Genomic DNA, 27,029 nt, shown 5'->3' with positions numbered 1-27,029 from the left:
ATCAGCCAAAGTCAAGGAAAGCCCGACTCCCACAGTTATCACAGAAAGAGCACCCACTTTTCAGCCCAAACAGCTGCACCCCAGCTGGGTCCTGGCGGCCCCAGCTTCAGCCTGGGTGGTATGTTCCAGGCCCCTCGATCATCTGACCCTAATATCACCCCTTCACACCCCCTCCACCTTCTGCGGGAGCCACCCCGAACCTTTGAATGGGGGCAGATCCTGGAGGCTCTGCAATTTTCAGTGTAAACTGCCTGGAGTTCCCCACCTCACCCTTATCTGGTTCACCTGTGGACTCCCAACAGAGCAGGCCCAGGAAATGTGGGGCCTCTGAGGCCGGGGAAGAAGGAGGCATGGAAAACAGTAATGTTTAATTGAGCACCTCGTCTCCACCCTGACTCTCAGGGCTGTGAGAGCTGCACCTGCAGCAACCTGGGCACGGAGGCAAGGGGGGCCCCCAAGTGAGGGAGGGCACACGGAGTCAGAGGGCAGCAAGGAGGCTGAGGGGCAGTGGGAGTGCCAGGAGCAGGGTCCTGGATGGGGCTGGCAGGGCCAGGGCCTGCCCATTGAGGCAGTCCCAGATCCAGTGTTGGTAGGAGGAGACCTGTAGGTAGATGGGTGGGGCCTCGCTCTTCTGGCAGCCTGCACCCCAGCTCACCAATCCCACCAGGTACCACGTGCCCTCCATGGAGCAGACCAAGGGCTCTCCAGTTAGCTCCTGCGGGAAGGGTTGGGGGAGTAAGGGTCAGGGAGGCCAGGCGAGGCCAGAGATGACCCAGCTCCAGGACAGGCAGGATGTCCTCACACCACACCTCCACAGCCCTCCAGTGCCAACATAGGTGAGAAGTGCTCCAGACCCAGGAGATCTTCCTCAAAGGGTTTCATCCCCTACCTCTTAACACCCACCCTCCATCTCCCCACGGACCCCCCACTCCTTTCACCTCCAACAGCCATCCCCATTCCCAGCCCCCATCTGTTTCCTCCCAGTCTCCCCCGACATCCTCCATCCCCATACCCCAGAGTCCTGCCCACCCCCTTCCCTTTCCCTACCCATCCTCCACCCTTCCACTCTCCCTCCCCAGATGCCTCTACCCCAGGTGCCCCTGAAGGCAAGTGAGCGAGGAGAGGCCGCTCACATAGCAGAACTGCTCCCTGCGGGTGTCCTCCGCACACATCATCTGGGACTTGATGATCCGAACCAGAGTGGGGATTTTGGTGAAGTTGTGGTAGAAGTTGTCACACTCTTTGTTGTTCAGGATGATGACTTCCTTCTCCTGAATGGTCCGGAACTGAGGCCACATGCCTGTGGGACAGGGCCCCATTTAGGCGCGGCCACTCACCGCTGCCCACTGCCGCCAGCCTCACCTCGTCCTCTCTCCACTGTTCCCCACGTCCCACCTTTTCTGCTTTAGCCACACACCCCTGCCCTCGTTCTAGCCCATACCCATCTAGGGCCCTCAACACAGAGCCCCCGGAGCAGAGTGCCCCCAACCCAGCCTTGCCGGGCCTACTCTCGCTTCCTGCAGCACCCAGGCTACTGGGGCCCTTGACACCACCTCCACCACACTCGGCCTCTTGGTTTTTGCCACTCTTTCCCTCCTGAGGGCCTGCCAAGCTTCTCAGGGCCCAAACCTTCCTTCTCTTCAAGCATCCCTTCCCCCACAGACCTCTTTCCTGCTGAGCCTTCCCAGACCCCTCCATGGAGGCTAAGCACTGCTTCTTCCTCCTGCCTCCCTGAGTAGTGTGTCCCTGTCCCTGGCCTAAGCTCCTGGAAGACAGGAGACAGGCCACAGCAGGGATGACAAAGTCACCCCCAGGTCCTCCCACATGGGCTGAAGCCCCCTTGAGCTGTTTTGAGAGTAAGTTGGTTCCTTAAGGCCACAGGGAAGGGCATCTCTCTTATGGGCTGCGGACCCCCTGAAGGAAGTGGACAGTTCTAGGGTCCCCTGGATGTTCCTGAGAGAACACACCTGCTCTCTGGGCCTTGCTCCTGAATTGGGACGACAAAGAATTGAGGCCCACTGAGGGGAGGGGAAACCATGAGCTCCAGGTGCAGACGGCCCCGAACCAGCCATGTGGGCCTTCTGGGCAGCATTTTACAACACAGAATACTGCTCCCCCGACCTCAGGTGCTCTGCTGCAAGCTGCCAATATCTGGGCAGTGGGTGTGGACTGTGAGGTATTACTCTGTGCCTCTCTGCCTTCAAGGAAGTTCTCTTTACATGCCCTGGCCTGGCTCAGGATTCAAAGGCAATCAGGGTCCCCTGAGGCTGGAGCAGCAGTGAGGTGTTCCCCAGAGATCCTCAAGGGAAAGGAGACCTCAGAGATGAGAGCCTGGCAGGAAGGTCCTGGGAGCGGCAGGCTCCCTGGGGAAGGTGCCTCAGAAACATTCATCTGTGGTGGCACCCTGGCCTGCACCCACGTCCTTTCTCACAGCACCCGCCCTGGTCTGCGGAGGCTTTGACTCACCGTCAGCCTTGGAAAGTCCCCAGCCTGTCACAGTGCAGAGGGAATGGTCCTTCAACACATAGTCCATGCCAGGCAGGCAGATGGGCCACACGTACTTGCTGTACTTGAGTTCCTGCTTGAGCTTGAGGAGGCCGATGTCATTGGCCTGGCCCACCCAGGACCAGAACCGCTGGGCCCGGTACCTGCTATGCATAATGACCTGGAGCACTGGGACATCGGAGGCAGTCTGCGTCATCTGGTCAATCCACGGACTCCCCACCCTCACTGAGTAGATAACATCACGCCTAGGAGGGCCGTGAGGGGAGGCCATGATCAGCTCCAGGCCCCCTGTCCCAGCCTCCAGCCTGGGCCTTCCCCCACTCTGCTGCCCTCCCAGAAGATCCAGGAGGGGCCACCCACCCGCTTCAAGCCCCCTGAGCCTACTCCTCACCACAGACATGAACAGGGCCCTGCACACTCACTGTGTGGTCCAGTCCTCACGACCCTTCAATTTATGAAGGGGGAAACTGAGGCTCAGAGAAGCCCAATGAACCACTCAGGGCTGCATAGCTAGGAGGCAGTGGAAGGGATGCGGACCCAGTTTTCTCTGGTTCCAAACTCTACTCTCAGTCCATAGCATGGACTCTTTCACCCCATGCTGTGCCCTGGAGGAGGCAATTCCACTCCTTCCAGCTCCATGGAATGCGCCATGGCCTGGCTGTCTAGCTGCGCACCCCTGGGATACCCCTTGGAGTCTGTATGTTGGACCTTAGGCCTGGGACACATTTCACTCATCAGCTCTCACAGCCAGCACTCCTGGCCCCAAAACATCAGAACACTCCCTCTTTTGTCCCCACACCAACCAGGCACCCTTGTGAGCATCTATCTTCCTTTCTGTCTCCCCCACCAAGCTGGAAGGAATGATCCATCCCTCCTCTGCCCCCAGTGTCCAGGCCAGGGCCTTGCTCAAAGAAGTGTCAGAGACAGTTGATTGAAGGGAGAAACAAGGATGTGGGTGCAAAGGGGTGAAATGAAAGAACTAGGAGCTTCTTCCCGTGGAGAGGAGGCATAAGGCCAGACAAATGGCTTCTGAGCTTCCATTTCCCATCTGCGGAATGACTGCATGGGACCGAGAGGCCAGGCGAGGGGAGCGAACGGCGGGACACTGAAAAGACTGGAGCTCTGAAGGAATTTTCAGGACTCAGCCTCCACCTGCTTGGAGCCCAGGTGAGGCTGGGGCTGGGACTGTGGGGCTCTGCAGAGCACATAGCTGCCACTGCCGCCACCACTGCCAGAACAGCTGGCAGGGAGGGGGTGACTGGGCCCACAGCAGCTCCAAATGCCTCTCCACCCACCCCACCTCGGCCTTGACTCACCGGATCAGGCAGTGGGCCACAGTCAGCACCCACTGGGAGGCAATGATGGTGCCAGCACAGATGTGTGTGTCATTGGCCCGCACGCTGACCATCCAGGGCCACCGCCGAGCCATGGCTTCTGGGTCCCTGAGGGTGGGGTCCTGCTCGTAGGAAAAGCCACAGGCTGAGGAGGAAGGTGAGAGCTTGATGAGGGATGGATCTTTCCCTGTCCCTCCCCTCCCCCAGCCTGACCTCCTGCCTCTCCAGCCACTGGCCTGCACCCATCCAGGGGTGCTCCCTTTTCACCTGTCACCATGGAATGATGCTGTCCACATGCGGACTGGAGTCTCATGCCTCAGAAGGGTCCAAGCACTACCCAGATATCTCTCTCCCTGTTCCCACAACCTGGGCCCTAGAGCATCCCCAGCCGACCAGCCCAGTGTACTGCTGGCCCCTCTGCTGTCACCAACACACTCTCAGCTCCAATCAGATCCTTCACTAAGTTGTTCTCATTTCCACCTGGTTCCACCCTCACCATGTCCCCTACTTCAGCCAAGGCAGAGCTCTCTCCCTCCTCCGGGAACCCCTTTCTGTGGCTCAGTGAGAGGAAAGTGGATGCCCCAATAGAAAAATGGGCATAGCCCAAGGAGGAAATCCCAGTAGCCAATGACCACAGAAGCTGCTCCACCCTTAGTCTGCAGGGAAATGCAGACTGCTTCTTTTTCTCTCCTCTTCTTCTCTCTTCCCTTTTCCTCCTCCTCTGATGAGGTCTTGCTCTGTCACCCAGGCTGGAGTGCAGTGGTATGATCATTGTTCACTGTAACCTCAAACTCCTAGGCTCAAATGATCTTCCCACCTCAGCCTCCTGAATAGCTGGGACTACAGGCACACACCACCACACCCAGCTAATTTTTTTATTTTTTAATGTTTTGGAGAAACAGAGTCCCACTATGTTGCCCAGGCTGGTCTCAAACTCCTGACCTCAAGTGATCTTACTGCCTCAGCCTCCAAAAGCACTGGGATTATAAGCATGACCCACTACCTCCAGCCTGGAAATGCAGATTTCAATCACGATGAGATTCTGCTGTGTACCACCCGCCTGGCAAAAACGCAACATCTGTGACACCGAGTGTCAGTGAGGATTATCACCCAGAATGCCTACCCACGGCTGGTGGGAGTGCTCACTGCTGCAGCCGCTTTGGAAAACGGTTTCTCTAGACTGAAGATGCACATATCCAACATCCCAGGAGTCCCATTCCTAGTGTTTTCCAAATGGATTTGTGGATTGTAAACGTAAGTGGGCCGTGACCAGCCTTTTTAAAGGATAACATAGGCAAGAAAACATCGGCATGCACAGCACAGGGTACTGGAAGTCCTGTTTGGGTGACTTTCTGTGGCAGTTAAATGCTATGTGCTGAGTCCCAGTCCTATGTGGGTCTGTTAAACATGCCTGAAAGCCACTGGACAAGAGAACGTCTTACGTGTGCACCCTGGAGACACCACAAGAAGGCTCACACAGCCTGGCCCTGAAAGCTGTGCTGGAGATCTGGGAGGTCCCTGGTTGGGAGCCTGGGTCAGAGGCACCATGGGTCAGGGCCTGGAGCAGGGTGAGAGGCCACCTGCCCCACAGCCAGCTCAGGCGGGGCGGGAACACACAGCTGGCCCCAGGCCCCTCTGACTTTCCTGCCCCCTACCTCAGCAGGAGGGGAGGCCTGTGAGGACAAGACACCCAGAGCTCTGGGCCTCCAGACAGGACCAGGCCTGGCCCACAGGTGTTTAGTGCTCAATTAACACCTGTGGAAGGAGGCACTCCTCTATCCTGCTCCCCCCGTCCCTTCTGCTCCCCAAGCCCCAGCCAAGGTCCTTAAGACTCCTCTGTCACCCTCGTTGCCCCACGGAGTCTGCACCCCTGGTACTCACAGTGATATGGGTCGATTTTGCCTTCAGAAACTGGGGATTGGGTCTCCATGGTGGTCGAGAGCAGTGTGTGGGTGGTCGGGGCCTGCCGGAGAAGGCGAGGCCGGCTGGAAGGACAGGTGGCCTTGGGGACACACTGGACGCTCTGGTCGGCGGGATCAGCAGTGGACAGCGCCCCCGGGGCTTCCCCTGCGCCCCAGCAACCTGCGGAGGACGTTGAGCAGATTAGAGGTGGAAGGCGAGGGCCACGTCAGGCAGGTGGGGTAGGGATCGGGAGGGACTCACCGGCAGGCCTCAGCAACAGCAGCAGCAGCAGCAGGGCACCGGCGCGGGAGGGGGCAGACGTCCGGGGGCGCTGCCCGCGGGCCAGGCTCTGGCACCAGGGACCCATCCCGGGGTGGCAGCCGACTGCGTCTCTCCGGAAGGCGCTCCCAGTGCCGCCCCCACGACGGCGCCCCCTGTTGGCCGCATGCCGCGGCCTCTGGTGAGCTGGGTGGGGATGCTCCTAGTGCCCCGCCTGCGTGGCGCCCCCCAGGGGCCACCCGCCACGGCGCTCCTGGTGTCTGACCCGCAAGGGCGCCCCTAGTGACAGCCCTCCCTTACACCTCCCCGGCTGGGTACGCCCTGGCTGACCTCTCTCCTTGGCCCCTCCCTCTCCTCACTCCGCTGGTCCAAGCAGTCTCCTGGAGTCCCTCAACTTAACCTCGGCCGATTCTCAGACCTCCTCACCCCTGCAGCCCATTGCCCCGGACTGGCTCATGGTGTCGCCCCTCCCGCAGTGAGATGAAGACCAAACCTCAGGGGCTGGCATCCAGGATCTCCAAGTGACCCTACTTTCCCTCCAGCCCCTCCAGTGGGGCTTTGCCCAGGGAACTGAAATTAAGCAGATAGATGTGTTTTAAATAATGATTTTGAAAGACTGCTTCATTCTAAGCAACTACACCCCACCCCCACCCCATTCAGCAGATGCCCTTGCCCCACAGATCCATCTGCTTAGGAAAGAGAGCGCAGGCAAAGGGTCCCTCCACAGAGGAACACTGGTGCTTACCCCTGCGCCACTGTGGGATGAGGAGGTCACTTTGCACGTTACAATTTGGGGAACACATTGATGGTTCAGTGACACAGGAGGGTAATACATTTAAAAAGTCATGTGGGGTACTCAAAGCTGTTGGAAAATTCTAGCCTAATAGAAGATAAGGTGATCCAGCATTGTGGCATGCGCCTGTCCCAGCTACTCTCAGCTACTCAGGAAGCTGAGGCAGAAGGATCTCTTGAGCCCGGGAGTTCCAGTCCAGCCTGGGCAACATAGCACCCCCATCTCTACAAGAAAATAATTTTTTCTAAGATACCGTGAAAGTTAAATCAAGCCAGGATATTCTGACATGTGTCCAGGCTTGTGGTCTTGGGATACACACTTGAGCTGGCCAATCCATGCTCCAATCTCTGAAAAGACAGTAAATCACACCCTTCAGGTGCCCTGGGGGATAGGGGTGGCTGGTTGCTCAGCACCTGAGGACCACCAGGTCTGAGCAGCCCCTCATTCCTCACACAGGGGCAAGGCTCTGTTCTCAGCCTGGCTACCTCCAGTAGCCTTGCTCATGCTGCAGAGTCTAATGGAGGTCACCAAGGCAGCTCAGGAGCTCAGGGCACAGTTATCTCACACTTTCATTACCCAGGCAGGCACTCTGCCCTATCCCCACATCACCTACCTCTGCCAAAGAGGGAGGAGGAATTGGTCAGGCTCTGCAGACCCATGGAAGGATATGAAGGGTTGGGAGAAGCTAGTGGGTTCTGAAACACGGTCCATGATTGTGGGTCTGTGATCTGGCCATGGTGAGTTACTTGGGAAGAGGCCAGGCCTCGCAGGAAGGCCTGAGGGAAAGTGTCTGTCACATACCCGGGGGAGGGCCATGGGGACCTGGGGATTACTGGAGTGCTGGGATGACTAAGAAGGAGCTGCAGTCCCACATTTGGAAGAAGAGGGAGGGGAACAGTCTCCCAGGGTCACACAACAAGCACAAGACAGACACGGCATAAAGCTATCAGAGAAGGCTCAGCTTGAGAGAACAGCCAGGACTGCTTGGGGGTTAGGAAGGTTGTGAAGGGCTCTGGCCGAAGTCAGGAAGCAAGATGATCACTTGAGTGGCTCAAAGTTCAAAAGCATCTTCATTGAACAACAGAAAGTAACAGTGGCTCTTGGACCCTCCCCCTCACTCTGCCCTGCCATCCTGTGCAACCTCTTGTCTCCACTTCTGAGGGTAGAACAGATGGGAGGGAGAAGCAGCCCCCGGGAGGGACTGCCCTTGAAACACCGCTCACAGGAGCCACAGGGAGCCCAAGGAGCCCAGCAGAATATAACCAGTGAGGAAAACTGGGCTCAGGAAGGCAGGGCCAGCCCTACTGACGAACCTTATGTCAGCAACCTCAGTCCTGATCCACTGGTTGAAGTGGGCAGTGCTGGTATAGATACCTGGGAAGTGGCGCTGGCCACAACTAAAGCTCCAGCTCACCACTCCTATCTGAATCCAGGTCTTGTTCATTTGGCAGACAAGGGAGCTGCCAGAGTCAACCTGTAAAGAAAAGGAGGGAGGGCATAAGGATGGCAGCAGGAGGGCATCCCTGGCCTGAGCCCGACCCTCAGGATGAGCTCTGTGACACATAAGCTCTGCACTGGACCACGCCAGCCTCTGTCTTCATTTTCCTGCTAACTCTGACCCTAACTCCCCATCCCCTCCTCTGCCTTCCCCTTAAATCCTGGTGGTCTTTTTCTTTCCTGAAATCCTGCTTGCAGAGTGAGCTGTTTGAAATGCAAACCAGTTCTCCTCTTTTTGTGCAAACATGGGTTTACGGATAAGAATACTGTTTACAATGACATAAAACAAAAGGTCATAGCTGTTATTGCTGCTGATAGTGGGTTTCTTGTGATTTTTTAAAACTTTCTTTACACTCTTCTGTAATGTCAGAAAATTTTATAAATCAGAAAAACCACTCAATTCTATTTATTTTTAAAACATAATGCACACCAAGATTTACAGGACATAATCTAATGAAGAATGCAAAAGACTCTTAAGGAAAAAAGTAATAAACTGTACCTAAGGATATAAAAAAACACCTACATCAATGTACAGATATACTGTTGTTCAAAGCTGAGATAACTTAAAACAATGTGAAAATGTCAATTCTCAGCATTTGGCTTCCTGCACTATGGAAGACAAGATACCCTAATCAAATTTATTGCTAAAGATACCTACAAATGTGAGACTTTTTTAAAATTATGATTTTAAATGCATGGGTAAGCTAGCAAGAAAATAAAGACTCTTCAAAGTCCAAAACCTAAATGAGGGTTAGAATATAGAGGTCAGTAGAGCCCAGAAGACAGCTTTTGACCCAAGGCCCTTTGTCAAACACAGCAAAACTGAGCTTCAGTTTTCATAGCCTTGTTCATGGGTTCAGGAGACAAAAGACAAAACCCAGAGCCTAACTAAGGGGAGGAGCCTCAGAGTAGACCCCTGCAAAAAGTTATGCCTTCAAAAAATGACCACACCCTCACAGTGAGGGTGAACTGGAAACACTCTCATATGAACTCACAATATGACTTCACACTGTCTGGGTGGTTCAAAAAACCTGAACCAAGGATGGAGGTGGTTTAAAGTGGTGCTGGGATATTCACAATAGCAAAGACATAGAATTAGCCTAAATGCCCATCAAGGATAGACTGGATAAAGAACATGTGGTACATATATACCATGGAATACTATGCAGCCATAAAAAAAGAACATGATCATGTCCTTTGCAGGGACATGGTTGCAGCTGGAGGCCATTATCCTTAGCAACCTAATGCAGGAACAGAAAACCAAACACCATATGTTCTCACTTGTAAGTGGGATCTAAATGATGAGAACTCATAAACACAAAGAAGGGAACAGACACTGGAGCCTACTTGATGGGGGAAGGTAGGAGGAAGGAGAGGATCAAGAAAAACAACTAATAGGTACTAGGCTCAAAACTTGGGTGATGAAATAATCTGTACAACAAAGCCCCATGACACAAGTTTACCTGTGTAACAAACCTGCACTTGCACCCCTGAACTTAAAAGTTAAAAATAAGTAAGTAAATAAAGTGATGCTGGGTTGGTCATACCTGCAGGCACCTGGCTGAAGCAAATGTAGATTCTGCCTGAAGGAACCTATCTTTCAAGCCACATCTCAGAGTAGTCCTACAATTAACACTCTAAGGAGCATGTCCTCGCTCCTCAAAACATTGCACACCACACAAGGAAGTTGAGGCACCGTGAGCAAATGTCAGCCAGCAAAATAACCGGGAGCAGTCAGGGCTTTTGAGGCTTGAGATACAGGAATGGCCACGGGGAAACTTTAACATGCCCGTGAGGGCACTCTTTCTTAGATTTGCTGGTGGGTACGTGGATGTTGCTAATGTTATTCTTTATTCTCCATATATATTTTATAAACATCCTTTTGTCTATTCAATACAGAGTAAAAGCAATTAAAAATCATAACAATGTCAATTCTCCTTACATTAGTCTCTCAAAGCAATTCCAATTAAAACGCCAGCAGGATTTTCTCAGGAACTTGACAATCTGATTCTAAAATTGATATTGAAGGATAATAGTCCTTAAATTCTAGGATGGTTTTGAGAAAGGAGAGAAAATTGGAGAGTCAGGTTGGGGGCAGATTTGACCTACCAGATAGTTACACATATTTTAAAGCTATAATTATAGAAATATAATTAAAGATGAGAAAGCCATAATTATAGAAATAGTGGGGTACTGGCATAGAAACAAAAAAATAGCCCAGTGGGGGCCGTGGAGAACCCGTAACCCGATATCTACCCAGGAGGACACTTGACACATGTTACACAAAGCATCACGTCTGCGGGAAATGAGGGCTCTGCAGTAGATGGTGGCAACATTGTCTCACCAGAAGGAGAAAAGCGAAGTTGTATCCTACCGTAACAAAACTTCAGAGGAATTAAAACTCTGAATGTGAAAAGTAAAAATGATAAAGCTAATTAAAACATATAAGACCAGCACAGTGGCTCACACATGTAATTCCAACACTGGGAGGCCAAGGTGGCAGGATCACTCGAGCCCAGGAGTTCAAGACCAGCCTGGTCAACATAGTGAGACCCTGTCTTCACAAAAATAAAATTAGCCAGGCATGGTGGCACACACATTAGTCCTGGCTACTCTGGAGGCTAAGGCGGGAGGATCACTTGAGCCCAGGATTTCCAGGCTGTCATGAGCCCATGATCATGCCACTGCCCTCCAGCCTGGGCAACAGAGCCAGACTCTGTCTCTAAAATAAAAAATAAAACCAAAACCAAAATGCATATAGGACCATGTTTTTGTGACTTGGGATGAAGCATATTTTAAAAAATAAGATTCAAAACCCACAAACTGCTGGGTGCAGTGGCTCACACGGGTAATCCCAGCACTTCGGGAGGCTGGGGTGGGAGGATCGCTTGAGCCCAGGAGTTCAATATCAGGCTAGGCAACATAGTGACACCCCATGACTACAAAAAATTTAAAAATTAGTTCCAGCTACTCAGCAGGCTGAGGTGGGAGGATCGCTTGAGCCCAGGAGGTTGAGGCTGCAGTGAACCATACCATGCCACTGTGCTGTAGCCTGGGTAACAGAGCAAGACTCTGTCTCAAAAAAACAAAACAAAAACAAGCAAACAAAACAAACTCACAAACCTGAAGAAATGTGTTAGGCTTGATTACATAAAAACTAAGGTTATCTGTTCAGTGAAGGATACCAAATCTCAATGAAGACTGATGAATTAAGATAGGGCTCTGTCTAAAACAAACCAGAGGTCAATATTGAACATATCTGAGGACCTCTTGAAAATAACAAGCAGACCGGGCACGGTGGCTCATGCCTGTAATCCCAGCACTTTGGGAGGCCAAGACGGGTGGATCACGAGGTCAGGAGATCGAGACCATTCTGGCTAACACGGTGAAACCCCGTCTCTACTAAAAATACAAAAAATTAGCTGGGCGTGATGGCAGGCGCCTGTAGTCCCAGCTACTCAGGAGGCTGAGGCAGGAGAATGGCGTGAATCCGGGAGACAGAGCTTGCATCTTGAGCCAAGATCACGCCACTGCACTCCAGCCTGGGGGACAGAGCAAGACTCCGTCTCAAAAAAAAAAAAAAAAAGAAAAGAAAAGAAAATAACAAGCAGAGTGAGTGAGTGAGTTGGGGGAGATGTGAGGCTTCCATGGCCTCACCATGGAGATTACACCAGGCCAGCTTCCTGATCTCCTGGCAGGGCAAGGAACCCCATCCCCAGGAGCACCAGAGAGTGGGGGGCTCCTGAAGTGAGGTTTAAATTTAAATAGAAACTTTTAATGGCACAAGGCATTTCATAACTGAAAGTGACTAAAAATTATGAACTCTGCCCAAAATGACGTTTGGGGAAGGAAGGAAAATTTGACATAGGATATGCAGGGGCAATTATTTGAAAGAATAAAACCATTTAATGTGAATACCTTAACAAATTCAGATGCCTCAGTAAATAATTACAGGAGGAGATATGCAGCACAATATAATTTATACCAACTAAAACACACACAGCAACACTATGCATTCTTCAAAGACACAGATATCTTTAATTTCACTTTATTATCATTATGATTATGATTATTTGAGATGGAGTCTTGCTCTGTCACGCAGGCTGGAGTGCAGTGGCGTGATCTTGGCTCACTGCAACCTCCACCTCCTGGGTTCAAGCTATTCTCCTGTCTCAGCCTCCCGAGTAACTGGGACTACAGGCGCATGCCACCACGCCCAGCTAATTTTTGTATTTTTAGTAGTGACGGGATTTTGCCATGTTGGCCAGGCTGGTCTCAAACTCCTGACCTCAGGTGATCCACCCACCTTGGCCTCCCAAAGTGCTGGGATTACAGGCCTAAGCCACCACGCCTGGCCTAATTACACATATTAGACAGATTTGAGTTGATGTTCTTTTGGGGGGAAGGGCAAATGGAAGATGAAGGAGAAAATGAAGTCAGTGATAATCACACCAGCAATGATAGTGTGAGGGCCCTTGCCTGAGATAGGGCTGATGGGACTCTAGGGGCCCAGAGAAAGTAAGAACATGAGAAAAGAAGAGAGAGAGAGAGATCCACTGTAGGTAAGCATTCTCTCACCTCAGTGAAATAAAACCAGAGTTCAGTAACAAAATGTGAGTCACTCCACCAACAGGAAAAAAATAACTTTCAAAACGTTAAAGTAAAAACAAAATCTACAATTAGAATGTAGAGTAAAGAGAGCATCACATTTTGCATAGGATGTGGGCCTAAACGGCACACAGATTGTCCTGGTCTAAAGTACTTTTAATATCAAGCAAGAGAGAATAAAAATAAATTATTTGTTATTATCATCAATTATCACTGCACATTCAGCTCAAGACACTTGAAAAGGAATTAATAAAGACAAAAAGAGGATAGTTCATGTGTTACAAAGCAGAAAAATCATAGACTTAAGAAATAAAAATCAATAGCTTATTCTTAAAAAACAACACGGCTGGGCACAGTGGCTCATGTCAGTAATCCCAGCACTTTGGGAGACTAAGGCAGGAGGATTACTTGAGCTCAGGAGTTCCAGACCAGCCTGGGCAAAACATAGTGAAATCCTGTCTCTACAAAAAATTTTAAAAATTAGCTGGGCATAGTGGCACACGCCTGTAGTCCCAGCTTCTCAGGAGGCTGAGGCAGAAGGATTTCCTGAGGCCATGAGTTCAAGGTAACAGTGAGCTATGATCACACCACTGCACTCCAGCCTGGGCAACAGAGTGAGACCCTGTTTCAAACAAAACAACAAGAACAACAAAACAGATAAGCACCTTGTGACTCTTACCAAGAAAAGCAGAAAGAGAAGGAAAAATGGAAACACTTCATGATTTGAGTAGAAAAGAAACTAGAACACATCCAGGGAAAATATACTTTCTCAGAATCTCAAGACTGTTGACAATTTCCTCTTTGTGGATTTACACTCTGGATGAAATGACCTTTTTCTATGAAACAGAAATCATTTAAACAAATTTAAAGAGTGACAGAAAGCCCGACAAGTCCAATAACTATGGGCAGAACAACTTAAAATATTCCCCAAGAGCAACCACTCAAAGGAAAACAGGCTTATGTGGTTTCATAGGCAACTGCTATCCAGCGTTCAAGGAGGAGATAATTTGTGTTATTTCAAATGTTCCAGAACATGAACAAATATTTTTCAAGTGAAGCATCGTCCTGATACTATCACTTGACAAAGGGATGCCTTTCTCTCTACATACCTTAAAGTGGAGCCCAGCGTCCCTGGAGGAAAAAGTAAAAAGGTTGTGTGCGTTGTGGTGTGTGGACTGTGCCACGTGGTACCATTTGTTCCCCGGGCCCAGACCTTTCTTAAGCCCAGTGTTATCCATGTCTGGCCCAGAGCCCAGCATACGGTGTCTGTTGAATGAATAAATAAATTAAAGTGTGCTCCACAAAAAGATATTATGAATCTGAATCCAACAGATGAATGAAACAAAAGTACACCATAAGCAGGGAGGAATGATCTTGGAATGCAGGGTGCATGGACATGAGGAATCTGTTTAGGGAACAGACTCTGCACCCTGAGTTAGAGCAGAGAGTCAGAAAACACATGTATAAAGGAGAACGTTCTTTCCTGAAATCAAATGCTGTGGTCAAACAGAAAGGAATGGCTCTCCCCTCAATAGATGACAGGCCAAATCAACACCATGGCATGCTTGAGGGTGAAGTGTAAGAAGCACTTCCATCAAAGTGGGCAGCAAGAGAAAACACAGCTATGACTCTAGGTTGTTTTGGGGAGAGAGGGGGACTCAAAACAATAAAAAAGTAAAACACAAATAAAAGAGGTGAAATCATTACTAATTACAACTCATATGAGCATAGGCCTAGAAAGCTCAAGAGTCCACTAAAAATTCTTAGATATAATAAAAGAGTCAAGCAAGCTGAACTCCCAGATGTCTTCAACAAGAGGGGGAGTCTGGAGGATGGAAATGAAGAAAGCAAAAATGCAGGAAGTCTCTGGCCCCCTGCTAAGGAGGCTGTAGACACTGATTAACTACGTGATAATTCAATTTTAAATATATATGTGGAAAATACGAGGTGACCAATAGCAGAAGGAAATGTACATACGTAACTTCTAAACCGCTAGAGGATAAAAGCAGAGTGAAGAAAAAAAAATCAAACCAAAATGTAAGATGAGGGAACAAAAAAAATCCCCAGTCTTCTTGGTAAATAGATTAAAGAACAATCTCTCAGATGTGTTGAAAAATAATAGCATCCAGCTTTGTATTGTTTACAAGAGATACATCTAAAACTAAATGACACACTGTCTCATGGGAAATAATTTTTCTGGAATACGGTTCTGAATATTTGCAATTACACAAGAAAAAGAAATAAGAGGAAGACTTACAGGATTTTATTTTAGGAAAGAATGCTCAGCTTTATAAATATGTTTTCTGACTGAATGCTCTAACTCAATGTGCAGTCAGTTCCCTGAACAGATTCCTCACGTCATGCACATACACATTGGCAGGTGATGTATCTGTGGTCCACTCAATTGAAGAGAATCGGCTAGGTCCAGGAAGGTTGCTTATTACAAAGTATATACACAAAAATCTAAAATAAAAAAACAGAAAATACAACAAAAGAAAATATACCAGGCTGGGCACAGTGGCTCACGCCTGTAATCCCAGCACTTTGGGAGGCTGAGGAGGGCGGATCACCTGAGGTCAGGAGTTCGAGACCAGCCTGACCAACATGGTGAAACACCATCTCTAATAAAAATACCAAAAATTAGCTGGGCATGGTGGCGCACATCTGTAATCCCAGGTACTCAGGAGACTGAGACAGGAGAATGGCGTGAACCCAGGAGTCAGAGGTTGCAGTGAGCCGAGATCACGCCACTGCACTCTAGCCTGGGGCCACAGAACAAGACTCTGTCTGAAAATAATTAATTAATTAAAAAAATATATACACCACTCACAATAAGGACATAATATATAACATTTAGGAATAGACTCGGGAAGCAGCATGCAGTAACTACATGGAGAAAGCTACAAACTCCTGCTCTATAGACATAAAGAAATAGTGCAAAATAAAAAGTCTTTATTTCCCTAAAAGGATCTATTAATTTCCACCAAAATCCCCATGTGATTTTCTTTTTGACAACTTTATTCTAAGACTGTGAAAAGGAACATGGGAGAACAGCAGGTAAATTCTTTAAAAGATGGAGAATGAAAGAGGACTTGCATTACCACATAAAAAAGAATTCTAAAGCTACAATAATTTTCAGAGTGGTGGCGGCATAGAGATGTAAATGGTAGGAAGACACCAAAATAGGGTGGGAATTAGAATACAATAAAGGGGCATTTCTGATTCATAGCCAAAAAACGAGTATTCAACAAAATATTTTTATGTAACAGGCTACACATTTGGAGAAAAATAATACTGAATTTCCTCTCTCAATCATCCAGATGAATCAAAATTTAAAGTATTTAAAGAAAATTAGAAAATGATGAACAAATAATTTTATAATCTTAGGATAGGAAAGGTATTTCTTTGTTGTTGTTGTTGTTGTTGTTGTTGTTGTTGTTTGAGTCTCACTCTGTCGCCCAGGCTGGAGTGCAGTCGTGCGATCTCGTCTCACTGCAAGCTCCGCCTCCCGGGTTCAGGCCATTCTCCTGCCTCAGCCTCCCGAGTAGCTGGGACTACAGGCGCCCGCCACCATGCCCGGTTAATTTTTTGGGGGGATTTTTAGTAGACACGAGGTTTCACCGTGTTAGCCAGGATGGTCTCGATCTCCTGACCTCCTGATCCGCCCACCTTGGCCTCCCAAAGTGCTGGGATTACAGTCGTGAGCCACCGCGCCCGGCCAGGATAGGAAAAAAAAACCTAAAATCATGAAGGAAAATAATGATAGATGTAAACACATAAAAATTTTACATAACCTTATGGGAAAAAAAACCTACACCAGAAAAAAAGGGTAAATGAGGTACAAATAGAGTAAAATATTGTAAAGCATTTTACAATGGGTTAAAACTTCCAGTAACCCAAAGTTTTGGGGTAAATTTGTATTCTGAAATAATTTGAGACTTTCAGAAAAGTTGCAAGTATAATATTTTACCCAGATTCACTAATTTTGATGTTTTACCATATGTTTTGTATTATGTCTACAAATGTATGCATACATATACATATATATATATAAATGCTTATGAGGCATTTGAAATTAAGCTGAAAAAGACATAATGCTCCTTTACCACTAGTTACTACAGAATAGAATATCCAGAGTTTTTGTAAATCAACAAAAACAAAAGTAGTTTAATAGAAGAACATGGGCAAAGGACATGGAAAAGTGTAGATGGTACATTAAATGAAGCAAGCATTTTATTTGGACTTCCTTTGTTCTTTTAAAATTGATTTAGAAGGTGAGTTTTTCCTTGACCCCGGGTAAAAACTTGGGCAGAACCAGAACATTTTGCCCACTGTGGTTAACGTAATCGTAATCGCCATGATTATACCAAGTGTCATATGAACATCTCACTTCAGAAATCAGAATATTCATTTCCATATAATAATCACAATGTTAGACTTGATTTAAAGTAAAACTTCTCCCCATTGCCATCAGGGCTTTGGCAAGTAGGAGGCTTCCCTCCCTGTAGCTTCCACTCCTCCTACCCCATCTTACTAATCTGATCTTCCTAACCTGCCAAGGTAACAGCAGCAGAGTGGGAGGGAAAGAACTGTCTTAACCGCCCCACCCCTCCCCTCCAGGCCACTGTGAGCTCTCTGAGTCTGGAGGGATTTGGAGCTGACTCTCCCCCTACCTTGAGGGGTACGCATCAGGCTTTCTGAGTGATCCTGCGGGTACCTCTCCCAGTAGACTTGCAGTGTGGAACAGGCACCCCCAGCCTGCTCATCCCTGTCCCCTTAAAGGGAGAAAGGTGAGCTCATAGATGCAGTTCTCTCCAGAGAAATTCTCCTCACAAAATCACCTCCAACCCTACCCTCTGGACCCTTTGATACAGACATGTAGCCGAATATCAGTCACACAACTCTCTTTGAATTCTGATACTTACTGTATTTTGATATCTTTATTGAAACTTCCTACTTATCCTATTAAACAAGCAATTTACAGAATTTCTCAATGTCATGAAATAATAACAAAAATATAAGTTTTAGTCTACCAAAAGGACAAAAGTTAAAATAAAAATAATACCTAGTGCTGGTGATGATGCAGGAAAAGTCATTTATCTACTGTTGGTGTTAATATAAATGGATCAAATCTTTGGGAGGCTAATTTGCAAATATCTATTGAAATTTTAAATATATATACAACTGATTTTGTAATTACACTTCTAAAAAATTATTGTAGCTAAATGTTTGAACAAATGTGAAAAGGTATTCAATTTTTTTTATTCTGGCATAGTAAAAAAAATACTGAAATGAGCTCAAATATCTGTCAATAGAAGAATGGTTAAGTAGATTGTGGCATAGCCATATGAGAAAATTATTATTCAAGGAAGATAGAATATATTTATATGTATAGACCTAGAAAGAAGTCCAAGATATATTTTAAGTAAAAATGTAAAAGTTGGAGAATAAAATTTTATAACAGTCCTTTATTAAAAATCATAACCAGAGGCCGGGCACGGTGGCTTACACTTGTAATCCCAGCACTTTTGGAGGCCGAGGTGGATGGATCATCTGAGGTCAGGAGTTTGAGACCAGCCTGACCAACATGGTGAAACCCCATCTCTACTAAAAATACAAATTAGCTGGGCATGGTGGTGCATACCTGTAATCTCAGCTACTTGGGAGGCTGAGGCAGGAGAATCACTTGAACCCGGGAGGCGAAAGTGCAGTGAGCTGAGATCATGCCATTGCACTCCATCCTGGGCAACAAGGGCAAAACTCCGTCTCAAAAAAAAAAAAATCAAAACCAGAAAAAAAAAAAAAACTAATGTAGAATTTTATATGTATAGAAAGACGTATTAGGAATATAAACCAAACAATTTAGTGTAGAAATTTCTAGGTAGTTTGATTATAGGAAAGTCTCATTTTCTAATTTTGCACTTATGTATTACTTTTTAAACAAAATGTGTGCTTTTTTTTCAAAATCACAGAACATATTTTAAAATAAACTAGTGATGATGGAATCACAACAGTGAAAATTTAAGAGATGAATTTAAAGTTCAAATCAAATTAAGATTTTATGATCTTAAATGCTTTAAACACAAAACTAGAAAGAGTAAATCTTCTCAGCATATTCCATATAATTGATACCACTTTAGAACTAATTTTAAGACAAGGAAACTGAGCTGGAAATCAATAACAACAACAAAAAAACCATGCATAGGTCAAAATAAAATCAAAATAGAAATTTTATAAAATATTGTGGCATGAAACTAAAGCCATATTTAGAGGGAAATATGTAGACTCAAAAATTTGTATTGAGAAGGAAGAAAGAACAAAAATAAATTATGTAAGTGTCCAACTGAAAAAAACTACCCGTTGTGTTTACACAACCTTGATATATGAGAGAGGTAGTGACAGCCAGTGCAGGAAATGACTTTTTCAATAAATAGCATTAGGAAAATTGGTAGTCCACATGAGAAGATAAATAAAAATAGATTCCTATCTTACACCATTCCCAAAATGAATGCCACATGGTTTCAATATGTGAAAACCATAATTTCCAAATTCTGAGGGAAAAAATATAGGAGAATGTCTTTATGACCTTGGGAAAAGGAATGATTAAATAAGACACAAAAAGCATAAATCAGAGACATGATATATTTGACTAAAATAAAACCTAAATTGCTGTTCAGCAAAGTACAATACAAAAAAAATAAAAAGATAAATGGAAAACTGGGAGAAGATTTTGCAATATACATAATGAACATAGAATTTGTATCCAGAATATTAAAAAATAAAAAAATGAAAAAGGAAAACAATAGTAAAATGTCCAAAGTATATGAATAAGTGATTCATAGAAGAGGAATCACAAATAGTGAATTAACATACGAACTGCACAACCACATTCGTAACTAGGGACATGCACACTGCAACCGCAACGGGTACTATTTCCCGTCCATTGGAATGGAAAACATTTTATAGTCTGACAATACCAAACGCTGGCAAGAAATGGAGCAAGGAACTCTCAAATACTGCTGTTAGAATATAAATTAATACGATCACTTTGGAAAACAATTTGACCATGGCTATTAAAGATGAACGTAAATACAGCCTATGATCCAGCACTCCTGTGCAGATACATCTTGCTGAGAAATTGTGGAACATGTAAATAGGGAGGTGTGTGTGAGAATACTTAGAGCAGCAGCAGAGTTTGTGATATGAAAAAATTGGAAACTCTCTCAATGTTAATAAACAAGAGCTTGGGTAAATTGCGGCATATTCACAAAAGAGAATATTGTAGCGCATTTAATGCATAAAACCTGCATGTATCCATATGAATAAATCTCAAAACCAATGTTGAATAGAAGGTGCAAGTGGCAGGTGGCAGAAGTATTCATTCTGTGCTTGCAGAATGAATGTCACTTATGCAAAACAGGTTCTGCCCGCACATGGCCCACATCTGGGCGTGTAGCTGATGCTCAGAAGTGATAAACTAACCTGAGAAGCACTGCCATCACTACTTTCATTGTGGACAGGGACAAGAGTATTTCACCCTTATTTTACAGACTAAATGGAAGCCCAGGGGAAGGAGATTTTCTTTTCTTTTCTTTTCTTTTTTTATTTTACTTTAAGTTTCGGATACATGTGCAGAACGTGCAGGTTTGTTACATAGGTATAGTGTGCCATGGTGGTTTGCTGCACCTATCAACCCATGATCTAGGTTTTAAGCCCTACATGCATTAGGTAGTTGTCCTAATGCTATCCCTCCCCTTGCCCCCTACCCTCCAACAGACCCTGGTGTGTGTTGTTCCCCTCCCTGTGTCCATGTGTTCTCATTGTGCAACTCCCACTTATGAGTGAGAACATACAGTGGTTAGGTTTTCTGTTCCTGTGTTAGTTTGCTGAAGATCATGGCTTCCAGCTTTATCCGTGTCCCTGCAAAGGACATAATCTCATTCTTTTTATGGCTGCATAGTATTCCATGGTGTATATATACTACGTTTTCTTTATCCAGTCTATCATTGATGGGGCTATTTGGGTTGGTTCTATGTATTTGCTATTGTACATAGTGCTGCAATAAACATACATGTGCATGTGTCTTTTTTTTTTTTTGAGACAGAGTCTCACTCTGTCACCCAGGCTGGAGTGCAGTAGCACAGTCTCGGCTCACTGCAACCTCCACCTCTTGCGTTCAAGCGATTCTCCTGCCTCAGCCTCCCAAGTAGCTGGAACTACAGGTGCGTGCCATCATGCCCAGCTAATTTTTGTATTTTTAGTAGAGACAGGGTTTCACCATGTGTGCTGGGCTGGTCTCCATCTCTTGACCTTGTGATCTGCCTACCTCGGCCTCCCAAGCATTTGTCTTTATAGTAGAATGATTTTTATTCCTTTGGGTATACACCCAGTAATGGGATTGCTGGATCAAACGGTATTTAAAAAGTGAAGAAACTAGATACTGGTGAGGCTGTGGAGAAATAGGAACACTTTTACACTGTTGGTGGGAATGTAAATTAGTTCAACCATTGCGGAAGACAGTGTGACGATTCCTCAAGGATCTAGAACCAGGAGGTTTTCATAAGGGGTCCCAGTGCTGTGTGAAAAGAAAATGCATGACTCATGAAAGCCTTCTCCTGCCCCAGTCCACAAGCTCCGCACCTGACAAGTGTCCAAGCCCCATTCAGAGCGGGCACACAGCACATCATTCCCGATGAAGCCCTTCTTGTCCTTCAAGAAGAGGAATCGGTACCGCTGTTTGCAGATGTCATTGTTCACGATCCTGACAGCCACCTCGTGAAGACTGTAGGGGGTACTTGGGGTCACTGAGGAAACAGAGAGCCAGCCTTGTCATCCCCTCAGCTTTTCGGCACATCCGCATCACAGAGTTGTCCACATTTGCTAAGGTGGGAGGGACGACCATTTCCTGGGATGGTGATTGATAAAGGCCCCAGCCCGCAGCCTAACTTTTGAAACAGCCCAGCTCATTAAAAAAGACTACGCAAAAGTGTCCCAAGGGGCTTGGAGTGATATCCAGGCACCAAAGGACAAGTAGGACAAGAGGGGATTTCTCCAGGAATTCAGGTTCTATGAGGGTGAAGAGCTCAGCTCTGCCCCATGGCCACCGGCAAGGTGCCAAGACCCTAGAGCCCCAAGACGGCACCCCCTGGAAAGCAGGACCCGACAAAGCCTCCCAGATTCTAGGATCCAAGGAGAGCACCAGCAGGGGCCAGACCTCCAGGAATTTGGGGGTACCTCAGGATAACCAGTACACAAGATGGATAGAGAAGCCTCAATACCTCAGTATGTCCTGAGATTGTGGCCCTCATGCCATTAATGGGAACTCCATTAATAACCAAGAATTCACTTCCTGCCATGCTGCAGGGTAAGCACTTGGCATTTCATTTAACTCCACTTTGGGAACTGAGGTCCATGCAGGTCACATGTGTCTTTTACACTAGAGCACTGGGTATATCTTTGTATCAAGAGGTCAGGAAATGTTTGCTGCCTGAGTGAATGAGTGAATAAACGAATGAATGAAGGAGCCCGTGATGGGGCTGTGTTCTGAGGAGGCGAGTGTCTTGTAACCTCTGCCAGCCTTCACTCACCTTTTTTCCCTGTAGTTCCCCAGCCGATTACCCAGCACAAGCTTCCAATGGATGGCTTGAATTTGATGTTAGGGAGGCAGACAGGCTGGACAAAGGGGGACCACGAGATGGAGTCCCTGAGCTTTAGGAGGGCAATGTCCTGAGACATGAGATTGCTGAAATCCTTATGAATCACCATGCGAGTGAGCAGGAGCTGAGTGCCATTTCCTGGGAGCTGGTGGACTCCCACCATCACGGAGTACAGGCTGGGGTCCTTGGATCTGCAGGACCATGGGTAAGAGGCAGGTCGCCAATGGTAAGGCCATAAGGGAGGAGACAGGCCCTGAGCTCAGGACCACCCAGCCAGGCCCCCTGCTCCCAGATCCCTAGATTCACCAGGGACCCCCCCAGGCCAGAAAGCAAAGTCCCCAGCCCCCGCTCACTGACCTCTGCAAGCAGTGCGCAGCCGTGAGGACCCACTGGTGGTGGATGAGGGAGCCACTGCAGATGTACGTGCCCAGGAAAAGGATGCTCACCTGCCATGGCCACTTGCCTACCTCTACCAGCTTCCCCTTCACCACCCTGCAGGACACGTTGGTCTGACCGCAGGCCCGGAGCCAGGGCCCTGAGGAAAGAGGATCTCAGGCAGCAAAGGGCAGCCCTCACACCCCTGGACACAGCAGATTTGAGACAGAGAGAGCTGCCTTCCAGCTCTGCCATAAGCAGCCACTGCCACACGCACATGTGAGAAGGGGCTTTTCCCACTGCCTCAAAACTGGCAACCAGTCGGGCACGGTGGCTCACACCTATAATCGCAGCACTTTGGGAGGCCAAAGTGGGTGGATCGCTTGAGGTCAGGAGTTCAAGACCAGCCTGGCCAACATGATGAAACCCCATCTCTACTAAAAATACAAAAATTAGCCTGGCGTGGTGGCATGTGCCTGTAATCCCAGCTACTCGTGAGGCTGAGGCAGGAGAATTGCTTGAACCTGGGAGGTGGAGGTTGCAGTGAGCCAAGATCATGCCACTGCACTCCAGCCTGGGTGATGGAGCCAGATCTATCTCAAAAAAAAAAAAAAAGGCAACCAAAGGCCAGGGTCACCACTGCACTCCAGCCTGGGTGACGGAGCCAGACTCTATCTCAAAAAAAAAAAAAAAAAGGCAACCAAAGGCCAGGGTCAGCAGGTACCCCACGTTCTAGAGTTCCCAAACAATGAGGACCAGACAACTCCTCCTGGGCTTGTTATAAGCCATCACCCAGGACTCATCCTTGCCCGTAGTTTACACAAACAGATGGTTGGGGGAGAGAAGCAGAAGAGAGAATCACCACAGGGGTGAGCTGTCAGCCAGGGGATAGGTGATGGGGCACAAGTCAGCCAGGCTGCCTGTCCCCAGTGAAGAGTAATGTCACACTGCACTGCTCCAGGGGCCACCCATGCCCCTGGAGGTGCAGTCCTTGTGATCGTGTAGGGAAGTGAGTAGAGATGTGTGTCCATTCCCTCCTTGACTCTCTGGCCCCAGCAGCAGGGGTGAGAAGAGAGCAGGCTGCACTGAACCAGGTGTGAGATGGAGATTTTAAATGGGCCCAGTCTGGATTGCTACAGGTATTTACTAACTAAACATCATAAAGGATAAGAAAGGGAGAAAGTCACACCAGTAATCACAGAGCTTTGGAAAGCCCAGGAGGGAGGATGGCTTGAGGCCAGGAGTTCAAGGCCAGCCTGAGCAACATAGCGAGATCTTATTTCCACAAAAGCAAAATTAATCAGGTGTGGTGGCTCACACCTGTAGTCCCAGCTACTCAGGAGACTGAGGCAGGAGGATCACTTGAGTCCAGGAGTTCAAGGCTACAGTGAACTAGGATTGCACCCTCCATCCCAGCCTGGGTGACAGAGCAAGACCCTGTCTCTAAAAAAAATTTAATCTTTTTTTTTTTTAAATATGGAACGCTTCACGAATTTGCATGTCATCCTCTTTTCACCCCCAAAGAGTCTATTGAACACAGGTATTGAATTCTGGCTACAGCACTCGCAAACCACTGAAGCTCTGTGAGTCTCAATTTCCCACTGTGAAATGGAATGCTGGTGAAGCTCACCTCACAAGGTGTTGCGATCTCACTCAGTCTCAGCCACGCTGATACAGAGTGGGCACTAAGCCTCACTTCCTCATCATCGCAAGATGGGGTCTCCTATGACTGTGCCTCCCAAACAAGCTCACTTGTTCCATGGATGTTAGTGTTAGTCTGTTCCTTTTTTTTTTTTTTTTTTGAGATGGAGTCTCACTTTGTCACCCAGGCTGGTGTGCGGTGGTGTGATCTCAGCTCACTGCAACCTCCACTTCCCAGGTTCAAGCTGTTTTCGTGCCTCAACCTCCTGAGTAGCTGGGATTACAGATGTGCACCACCATGCCCAGATAATTTTTGTATTTTTAGTAGAGACAGGGTTTTGCCATGTTGGCCAGACTAGTCTCAAGTGATCCACCCTCCTTGGCCTCCCACAGTGCTGGGATTACAGGCATAAGCCACTGTGCCCACTGCGTTCCCCCTATTTTTAATAAGGCTCTTCCCTCCTGTCATGGTCACCCTGGAAATTGGAACTGCCCTGACACCGTTTGGGTCCCCAGTCTGCTGAGGATGTGCCACCCACCAGGACATGGACACACCAAGGCCCGTCAGGCATGAGGACAGCCCAACACAGGCACCCGGCAAACAGACCCCTCTGGCCTCCATCCCATGTCCCTGAAGCCTTACCTTCAATATATGGCTGATAATCTAATCTGGCAGAAGAAAGCGGAGATGTAAGGCTTTGAAGATCCCCCGGCCCACAGGCCATGGCAAGCGGGTATCCACTCCTCAATGCTCCTTCTAACGGATGTGGAGGCAGAGGGGGTGGGGCACCTCCACTATGCCAAGATTCTAGAACTCATGCTTTGTGTGTTCATGACTGTGGGGAGTAGGCATCTGCCCCAAGGTTGGAGGCCTACCTGGCTGTGGCAGTCACAGGACTCTGAGAAGGAGGCAGTGTGGTCATGGCAAGGCCCTGCCAGGGCCACAAGGTGATGCTGCTGTCAGGAACCTCCCTGGAGTGGTACTCCTGGTGCTCGGCCCGTGACAGTGCCTCCTGGGCCCAGCTCTCTGCAGTGTACCCTATGTCCAGCCTTGGCCTTGATGGTGCCCCCGGTGTGTAGTTCTGAGCCTGTGACAGTACAATGTGCCTGGCTCGTGACAGTGCCTGGTACCTGGCCCATGAAGCACCCTAGTGCCCAGCCCAGGCTCCTTTGTGAACCCCCTCTAACGCCTCCCTGGAGGTGTGGAAACTGAGGCACTGAGAGGGAGATAACTAGTTCTTGTAGTATGTGATGTGATTGAGGTGGAACTGGAAGTTTCTTTTTTCCCTCAGCGTCTGTATTTTCTTTACTTTTCTTTTTTTTCAGACAGGGTCTCATTCTGTCACCACGCTGGAGTGTGATGGTGGTGAGATCATAGCTCACTGCAGCCTCCACCTCCCAGGCTCAAGCAATCCTCCTACCTTAGCCTCCCGAGTAGCTAGGACCACAGGTGTGCACCATCATGCCTGGCTAATTTTTTTTAAATTTTTTGAGAGACAAGGTCTCACTGTGCTGCCCAGGCTGGTCTCAAGCTCCAGGGATTACAGGCATAAGCCACTGTGCTCAGCCCAAGGTCTGTATTTTCAAAGGAAAGAGCTCCTGGGTTGAGGAAATCTAGGTATGTTTAACCTGGGAGGGTGGCTTCCTGAGAGGAAGCCACTTGCAGGCTTGGGTCTTCACAAATCAGCAGAATGAATGACATCTGGGGACACCTCATCACCACTCCCCCGAGGTCTCCCCTCCCAAGGATCCCAGGCTCCTCACACTGTCCATGCAGGAAGCTCCTGCTCCACCCTGCAGCCAGTGCTGCCAAGGACACGGAGTGACGAGGTTGTTCACACACTGCTGGGGAGATAAACTGACATGACCACTATAAATGACTGTTTGGAATCATTTAGCAGAGCAGAAAGTGTGCCTACCCCACAACCCACAGTTCCACTCCTGGCTTCATGCCCTAGAAACTGCACAGATGCAGCAGGACAGGTGCAAGAGACTGTTCACTAGCAGTGCTGCTGGGAAGAGTCCCAGCTGGAAACTATCCAACTGCCATCCAAGGTGCAACAGCTATGCGGAATCTTCAGCGGCGGTGAGAATGGATGAGCTGCTGCTACACCTAGCTGGGAGGTGACGCTCATAACCCTTTTCTGAGTGACAGAATTCAGATACAAAAGTCAGATACAGTCTGTGTACTGTATGAAATTAAAAAACAGGCAAAACAAACTAATTTTAGAGCTATATGGTAGAAAATCAAGGCAATTATTATCTGTACAATCAGATTCCCTCCAGGGGGAAAGACATAGAAAGGGAAAGAGGGAGAAAGAAAAGAGAAACTTCAGAGAAGAGAAACGCTATCACTCTTCTGCCTTTGCAGAAAATAATTCTTTGGGGGAAACAACCAATCAATAAAACAAAACAGGATAACTGAATAAAGATCAGGCA

The 27,029-nt window shown here is 47.8% G+C and overlaps 2 protein-coding genes across 4 annotated transcripts; both read right to left on the bottom strand.

The window, feature by feature from the left end:
• Positions 1–348: 348 nt before the first annotated feature.
• On the bottom strand, positions 349–6,590 carry PRSS50 (serine protease 50). Its single transcript, XM_024244978.3, has 6 exons — positions 6,003–6,590; positions 5,721–5,921; positions 3,822–3,984; positions 2,467–2,750; positions 1,134–1,300; positions 349–715 (listed from the first exon to the last, which is right to left on the bottom strand). The coding sequence occupies exons 1-6, from the start codon at positions 6,106–6,108 to the stop codon at positions 479–481; spliced, it is 1,158 nt and encodes a 385-aa protein (XP_024100746.2). The 5' UTR covers positions 6,109–6,590; the 3' UTR covers positions 349–478.
• A 40-nt stretch (positions 6,591–6,630) lies between these two features.
• PRSS46P (Putative serine protease 46) lies at positions 6,631–26,874 on the bottom strand. 3 transcript variants are annotated; one of them, XM_063722107.1, is made up of 7 exons: positions 25,234–26,874; positions 22,932–23,109; positions 22,506–22,765; positions 21,559–21,722; positions 8,188–8,287; positions 7,133–7,160; positions 6,631–7,037 (listed from the first exon to the last, which is right to left on the bottom strand). In XM_063722107.1, exons 1-7 carry the CDS (start codon positions 25,313–25,315, stop codon positions 6,959–6,961), a joined length of 891 nt encoding a protein of 296 aa, XP_063578177.1. In that variant the 5' UTR covers positions 25,316–26,874; the 3' UTR covers positions 6,631–6,958. The 3 variants fall into 3 exon arrangements, with proteins under 3 accessions (XP_063578177.1, XP_054408165.1, XP_054408167.1); XM_054552190.2 differs by lacking the exons at positions 6,631–7,037; positions 7,133–7,160 and having other exon boundaries at positions 7,865–8,287; XM_054552192.2 differs by lacking the exons at positions 6,631–7,037; positions 7,133–7,160; positions 8,188–8,287 and adding an exon at positions 16,164–16,656.
• Between the last annotated feature and the right edge of the window lie 155 nt (positions 26,875–27,029).

This window comes from Pongo abelii, chromosome 2 (assembly GCF_028885655.2).
Source record: "Pongo abelii isolate AG06213 chromosome 2, NHGRI_mPonAbe1-v2.0_pri, whole genome shotgun sequence".
Classification (NCBI taxonomy): Eukaryota; Metazoa; Chordata; class Mammalia; order Primates; family Hominidae; genus Pongo; species Pongo abelii.
The sequence above is the reverse complement of the archived record's forward strand: the minus strand, read 5'-3'. Positions and strand labels throughout refer to the sequence as shown.

Bases quoted from the DNA above. Each gene is read 5' to 3' on its own strand.
- PRSS50 (XM_024244978.3), bottom strand. From the start codon at position 6,108: ATGGGTCCCTGGTGCCAGAGCCTGGCCCGCGGGCAGCGCCCCCGGACG. The intron at 2,751-3,821 runs GTGAGTCAAGGC...CGGCCCTCCTAG, and splicing joins GTGGCCCACTGCCTGATCCG to GCGTGATGTTATCTACTCAG. The intron at 1,301-2,466 runs GTGAGTCAAAGC...CCTGTCCCACAG, and splicing joins GGGACTTTCCAAGGCTGACG to GCATGTGGCCTCAGTTCCGG.
- PRSS46P (XM_054552190.2), bottom strand. From the start codon at position 25,315: ATGGCCTGTGGGCCGGGGGATCTTCAAAGCCTTACATCTCCGCTTTCT. The intron at 21,723-22,505 runs GTGAGTGAAGGC...CTGTTTCCTCAG, and splicing joins GGGAACTACAGGGAAAAAAG to TGACCCCAAGTACCCCCTAC. The intron at 8,288-21,558 runs GTGCGGAGCTTG...TTTTCTTTACAG, and splicing joins GGGGCTTGGACACTTGTCAG to GTTGACTCTGGCAGCTCCCT.